General features: G+C 31.9%; 1 protein-coding gene across 1 annotated transcript; it reads left to right on the top strand.

Annotated features, from left to right (window-relative positions):
• The first annotated feature begins 3,092 nt into the window (after positions 1-3,092).
• LOC139517877 (arylacetamide deacetylase-like) lies at positions 3,093-19,920 on the top strand. Its single transcript, XM_071309364.1, has 7 exons — positions 3,093-3,206; positions 3,665-3,805; positions 5,509-5,619; positions 7,401-7,521; positions 14,281-14,344; positions 16,322-16,443; positions 17,115-19,920. The coding sequence occupies exons 2-7, from the start codon at positions 3,671-3,673 to the stop codon at positions 17,765-17,767; spliced, it is 1,206 nt and encodes a 401-aa protein (XP_071165465.1). The 5' UTR covers positions 3,093-3,206; positions 3,665-3,670; the 3' UTR covers positions 17,768-19,920.
• The last annotated feature ends 258 nt before the right edge of the window (positions 19,921-20,178 follow it).

Below are 20,178 nucleotides of genomic sequence, written 5' to 3'. Positions count from 1 at the left end.
AGCAATGATGAACACAAATTAAACTAACAAGCTTCTGATGAATTTATTATTAAACTTACGATAATCATAGAGCTATCAGAAGATTTTTGAGTTGAATCTATTTATCGCTACTAATCTATCAGATATTTGTCATGCACATCAATGACGAACATGTATCCACTGTCTGCTTAGGTAACTCGGTAGTTCTAGGACATATTTCAGTGAGAAACATACATTGTTCAACGTCAAATACTAAATCGATGACTCAAATTCTCATATTAGATTGATAAGAATGCAAATAAAGGCAACAGTAGTATACCGCTGTTCAAAACTCATAAATCCATGGACAAAAAACAAAATCGGGGTAACAAACTAAAACTGAGGGAAACGCATTAAATATGAGAGGAGAACAACGACGCAACATTAAAATGTAACACACACAGAAACGGACTAAGCATTAGACAAAATCCTATGAGAATAACAAACATAACATCAAAACCAAATACATGAATTTGGGATAGATAAGTACCGTGACACGTCTTATAGTAATGTGAATTCACACTCAAAAATAAGAGAAAACAAACGACACAACGGAAACACAACGTTAAAATGTAACACACACAGAAACAAACTATAATATAACAATGGCTATATTCCTGACGTGGTACAGGACATTTTTAAAGGAAAAATGGTGGGTTGAACCTGGTTTTGTGGCATGCCAAACAAGTACAAAGTTGAACAGCATCGAGGACCAAAAGTTCAAAAAAGGTGTGCCAAAAAACGGACAGAGTTTTCTGTTAGGTACCAGAACATCCCTATTATTTAGAATAGTTTATACCTTTGCAAACAGTAAATTTTATAAAATGACTATACAAAAGATATATATATGATAAAACTGAAGTATAATTAACTAATTACAGTAAACAACCGAAATACACTACATGACCCGACGAAATGCAGCACATCCGAATAAGTTTAAACCTCAACGCCAACTAACGTCATATTTGAAATTGTAAAAAAATGACAAAAAAGTTACGTCACATTTGAATTTGTAAAACAGATCATCAAAAAATGAAAAATGACGTCATATTTGAATGAATAAGATAGAATAAGGATTGATTTAAGATTATATTTGAACTAAATACTGATATTACATTTAATAACAATGCACATTTCAATACTTATTAATAGCAAACTAAGGTAGCAATCAAAACATTTATTCAAATTATAAAAGGTCTAAAATAAACAACTTAAAGGGCATGGGCTCGATAATATGTAGCTTCGTTTCAAATGTATTTTAGTCTAGACACCATCTATTTTAAAGAGGGACGAACGATACCAGAGGGACAGCCAAACTCATAGATTGAAAATAAACTGACAACTCCATGGCTAAAAATAAAAGACAAACGGACAAATAATAGTACCGAATTCGAAGATACAACATAGAAAACTAAAACCTAATTAACACGAACCCCACCAAAAACTGGGGGTGATCTCAGGTGCTCCGGAAGGGTAAGCAGATCCTGATCCATATCGAGATGACCCCGAAATCAACCAACGGTCACATAACACTATATAAACATAAACATAAATATAAATAGATACATGGATCTCGGCGAACAGATTTTTTAATGTCTGTTAAATTACAAATTTAGGGTTAGAAAAATAAGTTAATTGTCTTAAGAATGATTTTTTTGTGGATCGAATCAGTCAATCACATGATTAACCTTTGTTTCACTTTCAATTTTGACCTTCTGATGTTGTCTGTTCTATGGTCGGATTGTTGTCTCTTTGACACATTCCCCATTTCCATTCTCAAAGGAGTAGGTCCGGTAAGGGCCGATTTTGGCCTCAAATTTTAGGTTCATTTAAGGAAAGATTTTTGACACTTTTTAAACACGTTAGTGTCTATTTCAATTGATTCGATTATTTTTTGTGAAAGTTTTAACTGATTTAGTTTTTAAAAACGCTCCGATTCAAGCTTAAATATGAAAAATCTATCAAATATGCAAAAAAACGTCACTTTTCAGATGGTTTTTGTCAAAAATGAAAGTGGCCAAATCCGTGTTCATCCTCAACCTTTAAATATGTTATGTATTACCATTAAATACAACTTAGATTACAATATTATGAATGAACACGAATGCGACCACCTTCAGTTAAGACGGAAAGCATCTAAAATTTAACGAAATTGCTATAATTGTGAAGATTTCAGTAATTAAGCATGACTTAATGATGCTAGTACCCGATATATGTGCATTGTATTCTCAAACACAGCCCATATTTATGAAGCAGAAGCATTATACTTTCCAATAAACAGCTAACAGATTACATTTTCACAATTTTGTAAAATTGCTATATGTTGGGGCCAAAAAGGGGTCTTACTGAACCTACTCCTTTATTTTCTTTTAATAGTCTAACACGCACCAAGGCAATCATGCATAATCCAGCTCTACCTAAGGGGTTAAATTAAGTTCACATGCATACGGATTCAATGAGGTCGAATTAATCACATGCACGTAAATAATTCCTCATCGATGTTTCTTAGCTTATTTTGACAAAATATAACCATACTTACTGGCTGATAGTAGCGAATTAATATTTCACTATTTCACTTTTATTAATGATTGAACCAAACAAAAATCATATTTATTTTTGTTTTGTGTATCACGTGGCTAGTGCCCCTTTAAACAAAAGTATGATATGTCGCTTGTAGACAAACATCTAATATGCGTTGTTCGACTACAGTTCATTTACACTTGGGTTTATTTACTTAACACTGCAAATTATCTCCAAAACAGATATGACGAGAAAGGTGAAATAAATTAGGGTAGTTTAATGAGTAATTTTTATCTGAACTAGTTTTTCACTTTATACATAATATCAATTTAATTCATCGTGTCGTACCGTATAACATTACATGTGATGATATAGGAAAATTTATGTTGTCAATATCAAGGTTTGTTTATCTTATACTAGTGCATTATGTTATGCATTTAATGCATCTAGAGTATATTTATATTTAGATGTCTTGTAATTTACGAAAAAAACGGAGTATGAATGCAGCTCTGGATGTGGCTTGGTAGTTGCACATAAGCAATTAGTTTATTACCTTGAACGAAAAAATTACCTGTCGTATTACTATTAAAACTCGTAAAGTACACAAGTATGTCGCAGAACATGTGTGCTTAAAGCTGATTAGTTTTGAAAAATCTAATATCATTTTGGTAAGTCAGTTTTATTACAAAATATTTTAGTGTACTTTTTTCTTTATGTGTTGAAAATGTCGGAAACGCATACACTATAACTTATACCCAAACATGTATACCGGATAAGGTTCACATATTAATACAAACAGTTGATATTTATTTGACACACGAAAACAGGCAAAGCAAAAATACAACCGTCGTAATGTGTTCAATAAATGACATGTATCCACCAACACTTTACAAATATATACGAAATGAAAAATAAATTAGCATAATTTCTGATAAAAATGTAATCGTCCATTGAAAAATCTAGTGTCCGCTTCATAAATATGTCGTTAACATGATTTACACAATGTTTGTTCGTGTTTGAGAAATCATGTTTGAAATTTTTTCATACTCAAAGCTCAGTATCTCGTATATATGATTATTTTTTTTTAAGCATATATATTTTGTTTAATTTTGGTTTTCTTTTACAGAAAAAAATGCAATCTTGGCTGACCTGTACAGTAATAATAGTTTGTATTGCTTACTATTTATACATACCAATTCCGGAAAACGCAGCTGAACCATGGAAACAACGATTTACATATTCTGCATTTAAAGTTATAAATGATGTGGTAAGTTGTAGTCCAGCCTAACAAATAAAAAGAAAAACATAGTAACATTTTGTTATGGTAGGAAGGTCTATAACACTATGACGTATGATTTTAAAACAGCAAGGGAAAGGACACCAGAGCCAGCTAAAATAGTATAACAAATAAGGATTAACTCGAATTGAGAAATCTGTTTTAGTTTATAAGGTTGATATGAACATTTAAAAGACATTATGAAAAGAGGCAAAAAAATATCCATGGAACATTTAAACTTCACAAATCAAAGACTGATACTAAATACATGATGGCTAAGACAGAACTTGGGTTGATGAAAAAGTTAGATAACAAAAATACCGATCCCAATGAAAATACAAAACGGAAAGTTCATTATCAAATGGAAATATCAAAGCTAAAACACATCAAACGAATATAAAACATCTTTCATATATCTGACTTGGTACATGAATTTTCTTTTGTAGAATATGGTTGATTAAACCTGGTTTTATAGCTTGGTAAACCTCTCACAATTGCATCAGACAAAATACCGTATAGCGGGTTATTTTCGCGGGTGTAAAATTTCGCGATTTTTATCGAATTTTAGGCGGTTATTATTTTTGGCAAATTCAAATTTATTTTAATACCTTTGCATGTGCCGTTTTAAATTGGCGGAATTTATTTTGGCGATTTTGTTCCATCCGTGAAAACAAGCGAAAATTTGCACCTCGCGAAAAGAACCCGCTATACAGTATTTTATAATGTCAAAAATAAAGTACAGCAGTCAACATTGTTTTATAATCTAAATCACTATAAAACAAAAAATGATATAACTCATTGTACTAAATCAAATGTCAATCCTTGTATAATAAAGCAAGCATTATGTATGCAACGGACGTTTAGACAATGCCACATGATACTGTAAACCAACTTATTTTTCGCGGATACTTTATTTAGCGTTAAGTTCCCTCTAGGCCATTTCGCGGCGATCTAATTTCGCGATTTTCAAATTTACTTGATGTAGTTGAAAAGGAAAGATCCTAGTTTTACATGTTTGAGACGATTTATATTCACTTTATTTTTTTAAATCGCTCGCTAAAATTAGTTGGTTTACAGTAAATTGATATTAAGGCAACTATCTTTCTATAACTGTTAGGTCAGAAGCCATTTTGTGAGTGGCAACGGCTAGAAAATGCATTTTAATATATTGATTGTAAGTTTAAGACATCAGTCATTTTGTAAGTTTCGAACTGCTAGACAGTGCCTCATAAAAGATTTATAGTTAAAGTATAGCCATTTTTAAATTGACAAACGGCTAGACAATGTCGTATACGAATGTTAAAACAAGTAGAATTCAAACCGTTCTGTTTGATGTTGGTTGTCTGTTGTACTGTCCAGTATGTTCGGTGACTCGGGTGATTCTTTGAATGCATTATGTGAGGAAACACTCCGGTTTTTCTATCTAGGCATATGATAGCCTACGACGTATTGACACGTCTTTTTCGGTAATTTTGGTCACAAATGCTCTTCGTATTTGATTTGGTCTTAGTCATATTCTGTTTCGTTTCGAGTGAAACTAAATGGAGTAGACGTCATGCGTCTGTCGTACCTAGTAATCAGCTTTGTATTTTGATGATTTTTTATATCTACCAACGCTAACACGAAAAAAATATTATAAATTCTAAATCACCTCCAACCGATATTTATAAAAATAATTATATATCTTATTCCAGGCTAGGGTTGCTGGTGTATTAGGATTTTCCAAGATTAATGTAACAAGGAGTGGATTAGGATTTTATCCATTACTTGACTGGTTAATTTCAAAGCCAATTTATGATATCAAGGTGAGTTAATTAAAAATAAATACATTTTGAACGAAAATACAATGCTGTTTTTAATTTCGCATATGAATAATATGTGAGAGGTGAGGTAAACGGCAACCAGACGGCTATCTAACGCATGTACTATTAAAAACTAATAGAAAAAAATAAATTTTGACATTAATGATTTTGATGAAAAATAAAACAACAATAAAACTAAATACATAAAATTCATTAATTTTAAACGAATATTTATTCCGCCTAATATAAGATCCATCGACAACTTTGTTATCAGAAGTACCATTATATCTGTCAATATTGGAACACATATTATAGTTTGACATGTGCCAAATTTCGTTACTACAATCATGTCCCCTTTACCACGTTGATCTACCAAATTAGGCTTATTGACAGGTTTGTACATTATAAGCAACACAACAGTTGCCATATGTAGAGCAGGATCTGCTTTCCCCTCCGGATCACCAGTCTTTGGTTGGGTTCGTGTTGCTCAGTCCTAAGTTTTCTATGTTTTGTTTTTTGTATTGCTGTTTGTTTGTCTTTTTTAGCCACGTCGTTATACGTTTATTTTCGCCTAATTAGATGGAATGTCACTTTTGTATCTTTCGACTCTCTTCTATAATCTTATTTCGTCAGTTACAAACACTTCAATATTCTCTCAACAGGAAATTATTTTTTCAGAATATCACTTCGATTTTGAATTTGTATTATGTCTATTTCATGACACACTTGTTGAATAAGTGATGAGAGATTCGATTTGTTTAGAAAACAGATGAGTTGAGTAAGTTAGTGGAATTTGATGCGACTGTCATACAAGTGAGAGGTTTAGCGCTATAAAACCAGGTTTAATCCACCATTTTCTAATTCATTTTGAATGCCGGTACCAAGTCAGTTGTTGTCCAATCGTTTTGATGTGTTTTATCAATTGATTTTGCCATTTGATTAGGGACGGTCCGTTTTGAATTTTTCTCGGAGTTCATTATTTTTGTTATTTTAGTTTATACTTTCAAATTGTTTCATAACATTTATTCCAACTGCCCCACTTCACTCTATTGAAAAATTAACCACGAAAAACAAACATTTTCGCGACAAACGATATGTTTTACCTGTAAAAATGTGACCATCAATGATAAATATTTATTTTGTTGCATGCACGAATGAAAATGTGACGTTTACCCTATCGACGCACCCGGTTTTGCTCGTCTAAGCGTTCATAATCTTTGTTCGTGAGTCCATCATTGTTTGGGGTTTGTTAAACATTTTAAGTTGTGTTTTCACACTAAATCTATAAGCATTGGTCATCGGTAAACTATTGTTGGTCCTAACCTTGTGTATTTTTTAACGGATTTTAATTTATCTCTGAACGGTTACTTATTTTCAAAATTTCAATATGTATCGCTTGATCTCAGTTATTTTTTGGGGTCTAAAACAGAGGGTAAAATATACCAAAAAGACATCAAACTCATAAGTCAAAAATAAACTGACTTTCCCATGTCAAAAGAAGACAAACATAAAAGACAAACAACAATCAACAAAACACTACATAGAAAACTAAGGAAATCGAATCCTGCTTAAAACTGAGGATGATTTCTAAATATCCATTTAAACTTAAATTGTCTGGCTTTAGTTAAAATGACTATTCAATTTTCTCAATAAGATCCTAAAATTTCTCGAAATATTTTGAGGACAGTAGCATCTATATATATGCGGTATCTTTTTTTCTGTCTTGTTTTAACTAAAGAGATAATATTTTAGAAATGATATATTTATTATTTTATTTGTAATAGCTAGTAGATGATGTATTTGATGGAGTTAAAGTTCGCTTATACTATCCAAGAGCATCTGAAGCAAAACTGACACCCGCTGTTGTATATTTCCATGGAGGTGGCTGGGTGTTTTTAGATGCAGGTATGTTAATCCTTCATTACATGTGTTTATTGAGTCAGAGATAGTATGATTACACACATCTTCGCTAGCCAAGGGTTACTATCCACCCACGTTATCTCCACGGAGTGTATCGTAACCCTTGGCTAGCGAAGATGTATTACACACCTTTGGTGAATAAATTTGAAAGATTTATTGAGAAAATCTGTAATATAAGTCCCTCTTTTCATGCTTTAGTATTTGAAGATCTGTCGAGAAAACGCATGGTAAGTCACTCTATTCTTCTTATAGTATTTAAAGTCATCTTGGGAGAAAAGACGATGTCGGTCCATTAGTCATACGATAGTATGTAAAAATAACTAATACTATTTCTAATATGACGTGCTTCTTTCGCTTTGTAAACAACACCGTAATAAAATTCTAGATATATCTATACTAAGCGCAGACTCAGATATATACACAATAATGGATGTTACAAGATACCTACGACGTAAATCCACATGTATTGGAACCCGATTGCAAAGCCTTTGTCGATTTCATTGTTTAAAAAATTGCAGTTAAAAAAGACAAAAAGAACTTTTATTCTTATTCGGATGCATATAAAAAAGAATTAAATTAAATGCACAAGAACTCGGGGAAATCAAAAAAATCAAAATAAATTAAAATTCCGCGAAAGTCTACTAATGTTTTTGGCACATTTAAGTCATTTCAAAATATGACGTCATACAAATGAAACCGCTAGAGTTGAATGTTTTCCGTGACGTGAACAATCGAAATTCATATAATGTTATATTAAAATTGATAATTGAGGTGGGTTTTGTTTTTTATAATTCTATTCTATTACACTTCTCGTATATTTAAGAGATAACTGTATTGTATTTGAAGCTTTAAGGACGTCCATCGGTAGTTTTATTGTCGCAAATTTAGTTTACCTGGCGACGCGGAGCGGAGACAGGTAAACGGGTATTTGCGACAGTAAAACTACCGATGGACGTCCGCAAAGCTTCAAATACAATACAGTTATCTCTATTCTAATGCAAAACAAGTTCATAATTAAATTTCAATCATAATTTCAGTGTAAAATCTTCATTAAAAAAAATTCCGCGAAAAAATGTTATCTTCTTTGGTCCCTACACTACGTGACGTCATAGGTATGCTTCCGGCGTCAAACATAAACAACGGGCGTTTTCTGGCTACTTGTGCCGCTTCAGAATGTAATAAAATTTTATAAAAAGAAGATTTTTAGACGCAAGAAGTGAGTTTATTGTTTATTATTGTAGAAATAACATGTCAATACATTCCGAAATTCAAAATGTCGGCTTCCTTAGTTACAGACAAGGAGATAGAGAATTTTACGCTTGCTGTCATCCAATCAGAACAATTGTTACAAAATAATTGCAATAGAATTACTGATTTCTGCATGTCAACATGGCGGCTCCTTAGTTAAGAAATGTCAACTCTGGATTTTACGGTAGCTTACCCAGTCGGAAAGCTGACCCCGGTTTGACCCCATTTCTTAAAGCAACAATGGACGTCATGTGATTACCATATATGGGCATTTTTTTACCAAAAAAAGTGAAGCTCGTTTTTTGGAATTTGTAGTTTTTTGCATAAATTAAAACTAATTTCCTTTTAAGTGAACATTCTTGAGTATATAAGAAATATATTACTCAACTCAATTATGGATTAAACTCATTTTTTTCTCTCAAAATGTGTCTTCAAAGTCAAGGTGTTGACGAAAAAAATTGGTCACAGAAAATTAAAATCGTAATTTTCTTTCTTAACTTCTCGGGAAGCTATGCTGAATTTAAATTATGTTATGTAACATAATTTGGACTACGATGTGTCAAATTTGTGCCAGTTGATATGCAAAGATACTCAAATATGCCAGTTAGATGTGTCGATATTTCTAACGAAGCGGGGCCGACGGTAATTCACGAGTTACGTCCCTTTGTTTGACACTATCATGAACAAACTATTGTTATATCAAGCAATATGCTGTTATTTACATGTGGATATTATTCAAAATTATCTTATTAAATACATTTTGATACTGTAAACATGTGCCAAAAAATAGAGAAACACATTTTATCACTTTTCAGAACTCAGTCCCTGTGAAATAGGCCCTATGTGTCCCTATGTGCCATAATAGGGTTAATAATTTAATATTAATTTAATATTCCAAGAGTTAATTTAATATTCATGTTTTGGTAAGTATTTTTACTGCTGCAACCAAATTATTTTAACACAGATATAAATGTCTACTCACTTTATACAAGGGGTAGTCTAAATATTCATGAATAATGGATCAAGATAGTATTAAAATGATAAAAAAACAGGAATTCCTTTTCATTACTGACACTTGCAAGTTGGTCCTACCTTTTTCATTTAAACATAAAAGAGATCATAATGAAAGTATTCTGAATGTAAAATCTTCATTATTTTAAATTTATAAAAGGAAAATTAGTTTGCAATCCTTGTATGAACAAACTAAATATAACCATGTTGTCTCATTGATTTCATGCAAGTTATAGTTCTAATGAATGGACTCAAATTATAAAAATAACACACTAAACCAATAAATAAATGGTGCTGGTCATGAACTTGAAAATAAATAAGAACAAAATAGACTTAGTAATATTTTTCTTTTTCTATTTGAAAAAAATAATAATAACATTAAAAAAACTATGCATTTTTACATTTATATAAAAGTATTTCAGAGCAGTTTCTGGGGGCTAAGTCAACAATTATGTTTTAAATCACAAGTCAAAATTAAGTCACACTTCATGTCAGTATGATAATGCTTTGAATAAGATTGATTAAAATGATACTCTGAAAGAGACTATTTGGAGGCAGCAACCATTTGTTTTCAGGGAGGGGGGGACTATGGATTTTTTTCCAGACAAGTTGAAAACAATTCTTCTCTTTCAATTTTAGCATTTCATTTAATGGCAGCTGAGGATAAAACAAACATTTTTTTCTCAGGGTCAAAAACAAATTATTTTTTATCCAAAAATTGGAAACAAACTTTTTTTCTTCAAAACAATCAAAAGCCACCACCCCCGACCCCTACAGAAAATCAAATGGTTGTTGGCTGCCTAAGTTGAAATTTAGGACAATACTTTCTCATTTACTTTTGCAGGATTCCTTTATCACAAAAAAAAAGTATTATTTTAAACAACGAATGTGTTTTATGTCAGTGCATCTAAAGCAGTTAAGGTTGTGCAAAGACAGTATAAGATTTCCTTACCTTGGTTTAGTTCATTCATTTCACTGACTTAAAGAGAATAATTAATCCAGTCAAATATTCACAGCTGATCTCGCCATTACTTTTTCAAACAAACATACTAAATGTGTGTACATTGACTGTGTTCAGATTCCAGGTGACATCGATGTGTAAGACCGAAAAACTACAATGTCAAAAAATGTCTTTCTTTTGGAATTTAGTTCAAACGGGGTTTCCCAAGGGGTAATAGAACGTTATACTTTATGATTTTTTAAAGTTTCGAGATACGTATTATTAATTGTTTGTATAGTACATATAGTCTTTGTTAATCTGTGAAAAATAGAAGAAGAAAAAAATGGCGAATGTTGGGTTTGAGAATTAAAAGTATAAAACAGATGTTTTTTCTAGCGGTTATTCACGAAATAATCCATGCAAGCTACAGACTTATTAGAATGTTTGAGCTTTGTCTAACCGGGAGTAAAATAGAACAGTCACACACACAGCAAAACCACCCTCGCTTCAGTTTTTTAATGACCGTATTTGTCCCATCAGAATCTAAATAATTCATTTCTTAAATAGAACATGCAATGTAAGTTTACAATTCATGCTATATTGTATCTGTTGAGAGACTATGCAATGTAAGTCCCTTTATTCTTTTGATATGGACTGTTGAGAGAACATAAGATGTAAGTCAACAATTCATGCTATATTATTTTATATATCTTGAGAGAACATGCAATGTAAATGCCTTTATTCAGTTTGCTAGTATATTATTTTAGATCTGTTGCGATATCATACAATGCATAAACCCTTCTATTCATGGTGTAGCTTCACTACCTTCACTATAGGATTAAACGCCTTTTTAAATGAATTTATTGGTGTATAAACTCGACCAGTTCACTCATAAATGAATAAAAGTCCGAAGGACTTTCATGATATGTTTGTGAGTGACTTAAAATTGGAGATTGTGAATATATTTTACCACACTCGTTACCTCTATTACACGATATTTGTATATGTATGACATTGAATAGACCTGGCGCATGAATATATTTGTTGGTTAACGCAAAAATATGTTCTCAATGATAAAAATAAACTACAGAAACTTATTATCATTTGTTTTGTGTTTATTATTTAATTTAACCAGTAAAGTGCAGTGAAAATCAATTTTATTAACGTCGATATTATTATCGCCGCCATCTTGTTAACCTTGGTTACGAAAAGAAGTTCGGTCAACGTCATCTATCGAAAAATAACCAAGATCAACTACCGCAAGTCCTCTCGACCGATCATATCAACGTATTTCCTAATATACAAATCATAAAAGAATTATAACGGTATAACTCATAAATTTTAAGACATATAGAGACAATCAGAATAACTATAGTAAATAAACGGAAGGGAGAGGAACGTTCTGATATACACATACAAACATTTCATAAGATCATATAAAAAAAAGCATAATTGTCAAAAGCTCATAACTACTACAACATGATAAAAGGACTGCTCTCACACCACATCTTTGATATAGTATAAATAGGGGATTTAATATTGCGAAACCTCCTAAGATGGTATTCGAATATTATGTCATGAATAGTGGACTTCCTATGCATTTTCTGTCAACTGATATGTTTTTAAATACTACAATATGAATAGAGTGACATTCATTGCATTTTCTCAAAACAGATGGAAAATAATTATATGATTCAGAGAGGAAGATTGATTTCTTGCTCTTTGGTTGAAATGTAAAAGAAAACTGAAACATACCATTTCCGCTTTAAGTGCCAAGTCTCCAAAATGAACAAATGATGTAGAAGGTATTACCGATGTTATTTCAACTGATCGGGCGTAGCTTATGTTTTAATTTGCATAAGGCCAGCCTATTTGAAGATGTGTGTGTTTAGGATGATTGCCGTTATAAGTATTACTGATTTCTAATTACCTATCAGTGTCATCAAAAATTTATCAAAGAATGACTGGACACTTCATAGATGAGTTTATCTGAAAACACCTATCTATAGATGGACTGGTTTATTATGAGCGAACCTATTAAACTCCGCCCAGTCAAGTGAAATAAATCGATTAATAAGCAATAACTTTGCTCATACTGAGACATAGTATAGAACTATTTTGATTTCACTTAGCTTAAAAGTGGATAATATGAGACAATATTTAGTTAAATATAACATGTAACGGGGAACAAATATTTTCTCAAACTTGAATTTTATTATTTTTCCTTGCAATTTGAAATTCAAGAAATTGGTATTTCTTTATTCTATTTACTCAACCATATCTGGTTTTTGTTCATTTGATTTACATTTATGTATATACAAAGTTATAACGACTTACAGATTCAATAAGAATATTTTATGTTTGCAACCAAGAAACATCATTTCTATGTTGAGAACAAAGTTTACAAAAAAAAACAAGTTTTATATCATTTATAAAAGAAAGCCACACTTGAAAACTAATTGGTCATTCAAAAAACAAGTGATCAATGGTTTCTTGTGCAAAAAACAGAACTTGGAATCTTTTCATTCAATTTTGCCCAAAAAGTATAAGTTGCTTTGTAAAAATGTGTATTGAAAGGTTTTTAGATAAACTCATCATCTGATCTTTTGATTATCATAAAAAATATTTTAAACATCACTTTGTATCAATAACCAGTTGTTCCCATTTCGGAAATTCGACTTTTGATAGTTTTTAAAATATCTTACTTTTCTAAATTTCCATAATTAAAGTCAGGAATAGGAGATTTGTTTCCACTCGTTTGACGTGTTTGAGCTTTTGATTTAGCCATTTGATTAGCAACGTTCCGTTTTGTATTTTCCACGGCGTACTGTATTTTTTGTGATTTTACTTTTTTTTACAAAGTTGGCTTTCACATTTCACATAATTTATCTTTAAGAAAGTATCACTGGTTTTTGTGTCTCCAAGCCTTGATTTAAACAAGTGTCCTTTAGGATTTTTTATAGTGTAAAGGATTTTTGAAATCAGACTACAATATTTTATAACATTGTTGATGTTCACTTTTTCTTGAAATCATTTTTTAAGTTCTATTTCAGATAAAGACGCCTTTTGATTAATTTGGTATTAGCTTCATTATCCTTTTTCGTTGATTCGTTGTTTTCCTCTTATAGTTGATGTGTTTACCTCAGTTTTAGTTTGTAGTCATGATTTGTTTTCTCTCAATCAATTTATGACTTTCGAACAGCGGTATACTACTGTTGCCTTTATTCAGTTTTTCTACATAAATTCATTCTTTGTTTTTTAAATCTTTATGTATGAGCGTTCCTGATACAGGTAAATCATGAAAATACTTTAGATGCACAAAATGTGTTTGCATCTACATTGATTGGACCTCTAAATATTTAACGACGACCGAGCCAGTGTTCTAACTTCTCTATCTAATTACCTTCATTATAAGGCCAATACTAAATGATCAATGAAAGATCGTATTTTTACGGTTGATGTTTTGTTTTTTATCTTGGGAATTCTTAGTTCGAGTAGTCAAATATAATATTACGTGATGAAAATGCGTCTAATGTCTTTTCCAGATAAATATGACAATGTAATGGAAAGATTGTCAACTACCACTGAGTTTATCACAATATTCGTTGAGTAAGTATAGTGTCATCATCTAACACAACTTAAATATTCAATTAAATTATTCAGGATTTTGGTATGAATTTAAAAATCAATTATATTAAGCTTGTAATTCTATCTGAAATAGGAAAGAATTCAAAATTTTCAAAAAAACATCTTGCACATTTAGATAAAATTGAAAATGGAAATTGGGAATGTGTCAAATAGACAACAACCCGAACAAAGAGAAGACAACAGCCGACGGCCACAATGGGTCTTCAATGCAGCTAGAAATTCCCGCACCCTGGGGCGTGCTTCAGCTGGCCCCTAAACAAAAATATATGCTAGTGCAGTGACAATGGACGTCATACCAAACTCCGAATTTATACACAAGAAACTAAAATTAATAAACTGTTATCACAGAGATATGTCTCGCCTTTTTGTAATTTTGATAATGTAAATGTTGAAATCAAAATAGCAATACTTTAACAACATCTTACACTGTAAGATGTTAAAGTATTGCTATTTTGATACACATGTTATGCAAATACTCAAAGTCAATGAACCATGACCGAGTAACATGGCTAAACAATCTCCATGTAAATGAGATGTGCAATCCTAATACAACTGCATGCCAAATACCATTGACTTATTATAAGTCGTTCCCAAACCTAAATACAATTATTTTATAAACTATGTAAAAGTTTCAAAGTCAATGAACCATGAATACGGGGCGGGGCTATATAATCTCCATGGAAACAATACTTGCAAATGACAATAAATTTGCATACCAAATATCACTGACTTAACATTAGCATTTCATCTCAAACTGATCTAATCACAAACTAATACATGTAAACTAAGATAAGTTTCAAAGTCATAAGACAGTGACTGAGGGGCGACGCCAAATATTCTCCATGGAAATGAGATGTGCCAATGCTTATACAACTGAATACCAGTTAACATTGGCCTACCACTAATGGTGATCCTTGAACTGACATAATAACAAACTAATACATGTAAAATAAGCAATAGTTTCAAAGTCAATAGACCATGACTAAGAGGGCGGAGCCAAATTATCTCCATGGAAATGAGATATGCCAATGCTTATACAACTGCATAACAAATATCATTGACCTACTACTTGTGGTTCCCCATAAACTGACATAATCACACAAACTAATAGATGTAAAATAAGCAAAAGTTTAGAAGTCAATAGACCGTGACCTTTGTAAATTTATGTATCATTGTCATTTTGTAGTTTCTTTTGTTACCTATTCTGACATTGGCCTCTGGCTCTTGTTAGAGTTGTATGATTTTTGTCTCGCCTTGACGGAGACAAAAAACGAGACATAGTTATGATGTTTCCGGCGTCGGCGACGGCGTTAACAATGTATTAGTTTGTGATTAGGTCTAGTTCATAATGATCATCAAATCGTTGGTCAATCATATTTGGTATGCAGTTGTATAAGCATTGGCACATCTCATTTCCACGGAGATTATTTGTGAACTTTCCATTTCAGTGCAATTACATTCCATGCAGCATGGATATGCATATGGAGTATATATCTCCGAATTGATACGATTTTCTAATCATAATTTATTTAATAGAGGGTTGCTGCTTGCATGGAAAATATTGAACGAAGAGTTCAAAGTGGTGAAGATGGGATCGTCCATTCAAATAAATTACAGACTGGTTGTCCGTTTTTGGAATATCTGTATCATCTATAATTATCTAATCGAATTAGACTTATCCACGAATTTGTTCTTACATGTGCAAAATGATGGGTGCCACAGGATCTGCTTACCCTTTTGGAGCACTTGAGCATTAGGTTGAGTCTGTGTTGCTTAGTCTTTAGTTTTCTATGTCTTTATTTGTGTACTCCATGGTTGGGTTTTTGTCATTTTTCGTTTTGGCATATGCAGGTTTGTTTTCAACTTATGAGTTTGAAAACCCATTTAGTATCGTTTGCCTTTTTGTAATAATGATACACCTTTCTTACCTTTTTGTAGATACCGAAAAGCGCCGGAACACATTTTCCCTGCTGCCTTTGACGATTGTGTAAAGGCAACACTTTACTTACTGCAAAAAGGCGAGAACCATGGAGTTGATTCTAAAAGAATTGGTTTAGCAGGTAAATTGTAATAAAACCGGCAGCGTCTTTATCATCTTTTTAAAATTTCCCAAATTTTGGAAAATCCTAAAGAAAAAGGATACAGATGGATGTTATCAAATTATAATTTGTGACTACCGGTCAATCTCTCTTTTCTCACAAACCCTAACAGTATTATTAGTGTTATAACTGCCTTACAAATGTACGCTCTTGTATGTCCAAAGTAAACGGACGTCTTTTGCAAGGATGTTCTCTTCCCATTAAAAAAGGTCTCTGTTTAATCGATTTACTGTATTTGAACATCGGTTAACTGCACCGACCTTAATCAACTGCACCAGATGCGTATTGTGACAAGTAATGCCTCTTAAATAATCCTTGAGGTTCAAATATATAAAAAAAAAAAAAAAAAAAAAAAAAAAAACCCTAATACACATGTTGAAAAGGTAAAAAAACGAACATGTTCATGCAACTCCCTCAGTTTCTTTAATTGTAATGTGTATCATCTTGACGGATTTTATGAGATTTGGATCATGGCAACTACAGTTGCTTCTAATTTAGCAATCCAATTAAGTATTCTTCTTTTTTAAAGAAAGTAAATAGAATTTAAAAACATTTTTATTTGATTAAACAGAACTTTGTAGCTATGGATAATTAATGGTTTTTTTTAATGCTGATTTTTTTCTTCCAAACAGGCGACAGTGCAGGTGGTAATCTAGCAATGGCTGTCTCGTTAAAGATAGGAGAACAACAACTAAAGTTACCTCCCTTGCGGTTCCAAGTTCTTATCTACCCAACATTACAAGCTTTAGATTTAACTTTATCGTCATTCAAAGAATTTGATATCCCTGCAAGACAAGAATGTACCCTTGTCACAAAAGGGTTGATGATATTTTGGTTGAATATGTACGCATTTGGTCATTTAAACTACACCGATTCGTTTGTCAACAATAGCCACGTGACAAGTGCATCAAAGAAACGGTATAGAAAATTGGTTGATCCGAAACTTCTTCCAGAAAAATATCAAACTGTTCCAAATGATGACGTAGAAAGTTCTATTCCAAATGTGCACAACGTTGAGAAAATACTATTTAATCCATATTATGCGCCTTTAATGATGACAGACAAGCAATTGCAAACCTTACCAAAAACTCTAATTATGACCTGCGATATTGACGGATTAAGAGATGAAGGCTATATTTTAGCAGCTAGGATGAGAAACATCGGTCATGATGTAAAACATGAAAACTATAAAGGAATGGATCATGGATTTATCTGGTTTTCTTACTATGAAGCGTTTAAAGAAGGAAATACTAACTTCTCTTCATATGTCAAGACTAACATGTAACTTTGTTTTATGAATGACCAGTATTGCAATTTAACTAGAAAGAATTATTTTCATAATTTTTATGTAACAAATGGGTGATGCAATATATTGTTGAACTGTGTATTCGTGTGTATGTGTGTGTGCTTTATATGAGACGTTTAATAGAAGCATTTTTTTAGTTTTTTGTTAATTCAATTATGATACGAAAATTAAAAAAGTCTTTAAGCTGAGATCAAATTCCAATTAAACGGAGGTATTATTCGTATTTGTATCAACAGATGTACTCGCTCCACCTTTGCTCTCTGTTTTGATTTCCTTTGAATCATCTTTGGAAAACTTTCGACAAGACAAAGTATCGATTACATGTCTGCGAAATTTGTGATCGAAAAAGGCATAGATAAATGGATTCGTCACATGATTTAAAACGTATGTCCGAGAAAACAACTCAATGGTCAAACTTTCCGACTGTGTGAGACTTGTCCAGTCCAAATGCTTTCCGAAGGCTTTTATTGCTATAATAGGTATATAGCTGACTGCAAAGATAACGCTGATAGTAAATGTTATTTTTGTCATTTTAACAGAAAGGTCCTTTGATTCTTGGACACTTTTGTTCATACCAATATACAATTCTTTCTTTTTCCTTTGAAGATACAGTTTTCTTGCTATCAAGGAGTACAGTATTACGAGTGTAAAAAGGCACCCGATGAAATATGCTACAAGAAGATAATCGTGTACAGATCCATACGTTGTATTACTAGAGTTCACTGGGCAATGAAAGGCGGTGAGATTCGGTGATAATTTTAACTCAATGGTAGGCTGTAACATAACATCTTGAATGGAAAAATATAATCCCATAACAATACATCCAAGTACGAAATATTTGATATTCTTTAAGGTGATTTGTCGACCGAAAGGTATACAGATTTGACGATATCGATGTATCGAAAGCACTATCAAAAGGCTTGAAGAAATCATGACAAGAAATACGAAAATTAGAGTAAATAATTGACAAGCCCATCTCTCCGTGAACGTAAAAAATCGGATAATTCTGCTTATATTAAAAGGTGTGCCAGTCATACAAAAGAGAATATCTGTCCATGCCAAACTCCAAATAAGTGTTCTGTAAACGGATTCCCTGTAGGTTTGTCGATAAATAAGTAAAACTATCAAATTTCCTGGAATTCCAACTAGTAATGTGCTACACAAAAACACTAAGCTCGGAGTCAATTTTTCAATTTGACCATCATCCATGTGCTTTAAAATCTCCATATTGGTAAACTTCTTATTCAACATTGGTGTAACATAGGCAAACGAATGTCAATTTCTTCTATTTATATCAAGTTCTAAGTAATGTATCTAAGTATTATTAATTAATACATAATGAAATATTCATCCTTGATAACAGGATATGTCGGACAAAAATTTCAACCTTTATGTTTCACGGTCATTGACCTTGGGTATATGCGTCTAATTTTAAGAAATTTACGCATTTTTTTTCTTTTCAGTTTGTTTGGTTATTATTCATTTTTTTTATTATTCCTTTATTTGAAGCCCACCAAAGATATACTTGAAGGTGACTAATTACCAGTCTTTTTTTTTTTTTATTTAGTCTGTCTGTCCATCCGTATTTCCAACCTCACTTTTATGTCTTTTATATACATCAACACAAACATAATATAGGTATAGATTAATATGATGTGTCAACTTTAAAGTAGAGAGGATATTTTCTCATTAGAGTATGATCGAAACTATGTCCCTTGAACTTAGAAAAGTCTGAACTTTGTGGAAACAACTTCCCTTGCATCCCCATCAGATAGATATAGGAAGATGTGGTGTGAGTGCCAACGAGACAACTCTCCATCCAAATAACAATTCATAAAAGTAAACTATTATAGTTCAATGTACGGCCTTCAACACAGAGCCTTGGATGTTCATTTTACTATATTGTAAGATATAAAGATGGATAAATGGTATTACATGGTTCATTCTGGTTCGTTAATAAATCCAAGGTTTATGCCCCTATTTTGTTAGAATTAATATACTAAGGTAAGAAATAAATGCATTTTGTGAAAGCAGCGCACTTATATCCTGTCTTCATCAGATGTCCATTTCACCTAATGATTGTACATTGGAAGATTTAATCTATGTTATGTACTTGTGAACATATAAAATTTGTAATTGAAATTGTATTGAATTAAACATCTTTTCACTATGAATAGCTATATAGTATTTAATAAAGCCAAACACCATCATGTTCAACAACAGATCCAAATGTTTCTTGTTTGTGTATTTATAACCAGGAAGATTTGGACAATTAGGACTTAGATATAAATCAAGTTCAGACAATATATTATAAGTGCTATAGTGACAATTTATTAATCCTTTTATCAAACCTTTTACATGTCTTTGTGTCTAAATAATTCTATTGTTAA

This window comes from Mytilus edulis, chromosome 3, assembly GCF_963676685.1.
Source record: "Mytilus edulis chromosome 3, xbMytEdul2.2, whole genome shotgun sequence".
Classification (NCBI taxonomy): Eukaryota; Metazoa; Mollusca; class Bivalvia; order Mytilida; family Mytilidae; genus Mytilus; species Mytilus edulis.
Note: the sequence above shows the minus strand (reverse complement) of the source record. Positions and strands in the feature narration are given on the sequence as shown.

Excerpts from the sequence above, each read along its gene's own strand:
- LOC139517877 (XM_071309364.1), top strand. The coding sequence starts at position 3,671 with ATGCAATCTTGGCTGACCTGTACAGTAATAATAGTTTGTATTGCTTAC. Across the intron at positions 5,620-7,400 it reads AGCCAATTTATGATATCAAG|CTAGTAGATGATGTATTTGA; the intron begins GTGAGTTAATTA and ends TATTTGTAATAG. Across the intron at positions 16,444-17,114 it reads TAAAAGAATTGGTTTAGCAG|GCGACAGTGCAGGTGGTAAT; the intron begins GTAAATTGTAAT and ends TCTTCCAAACAG.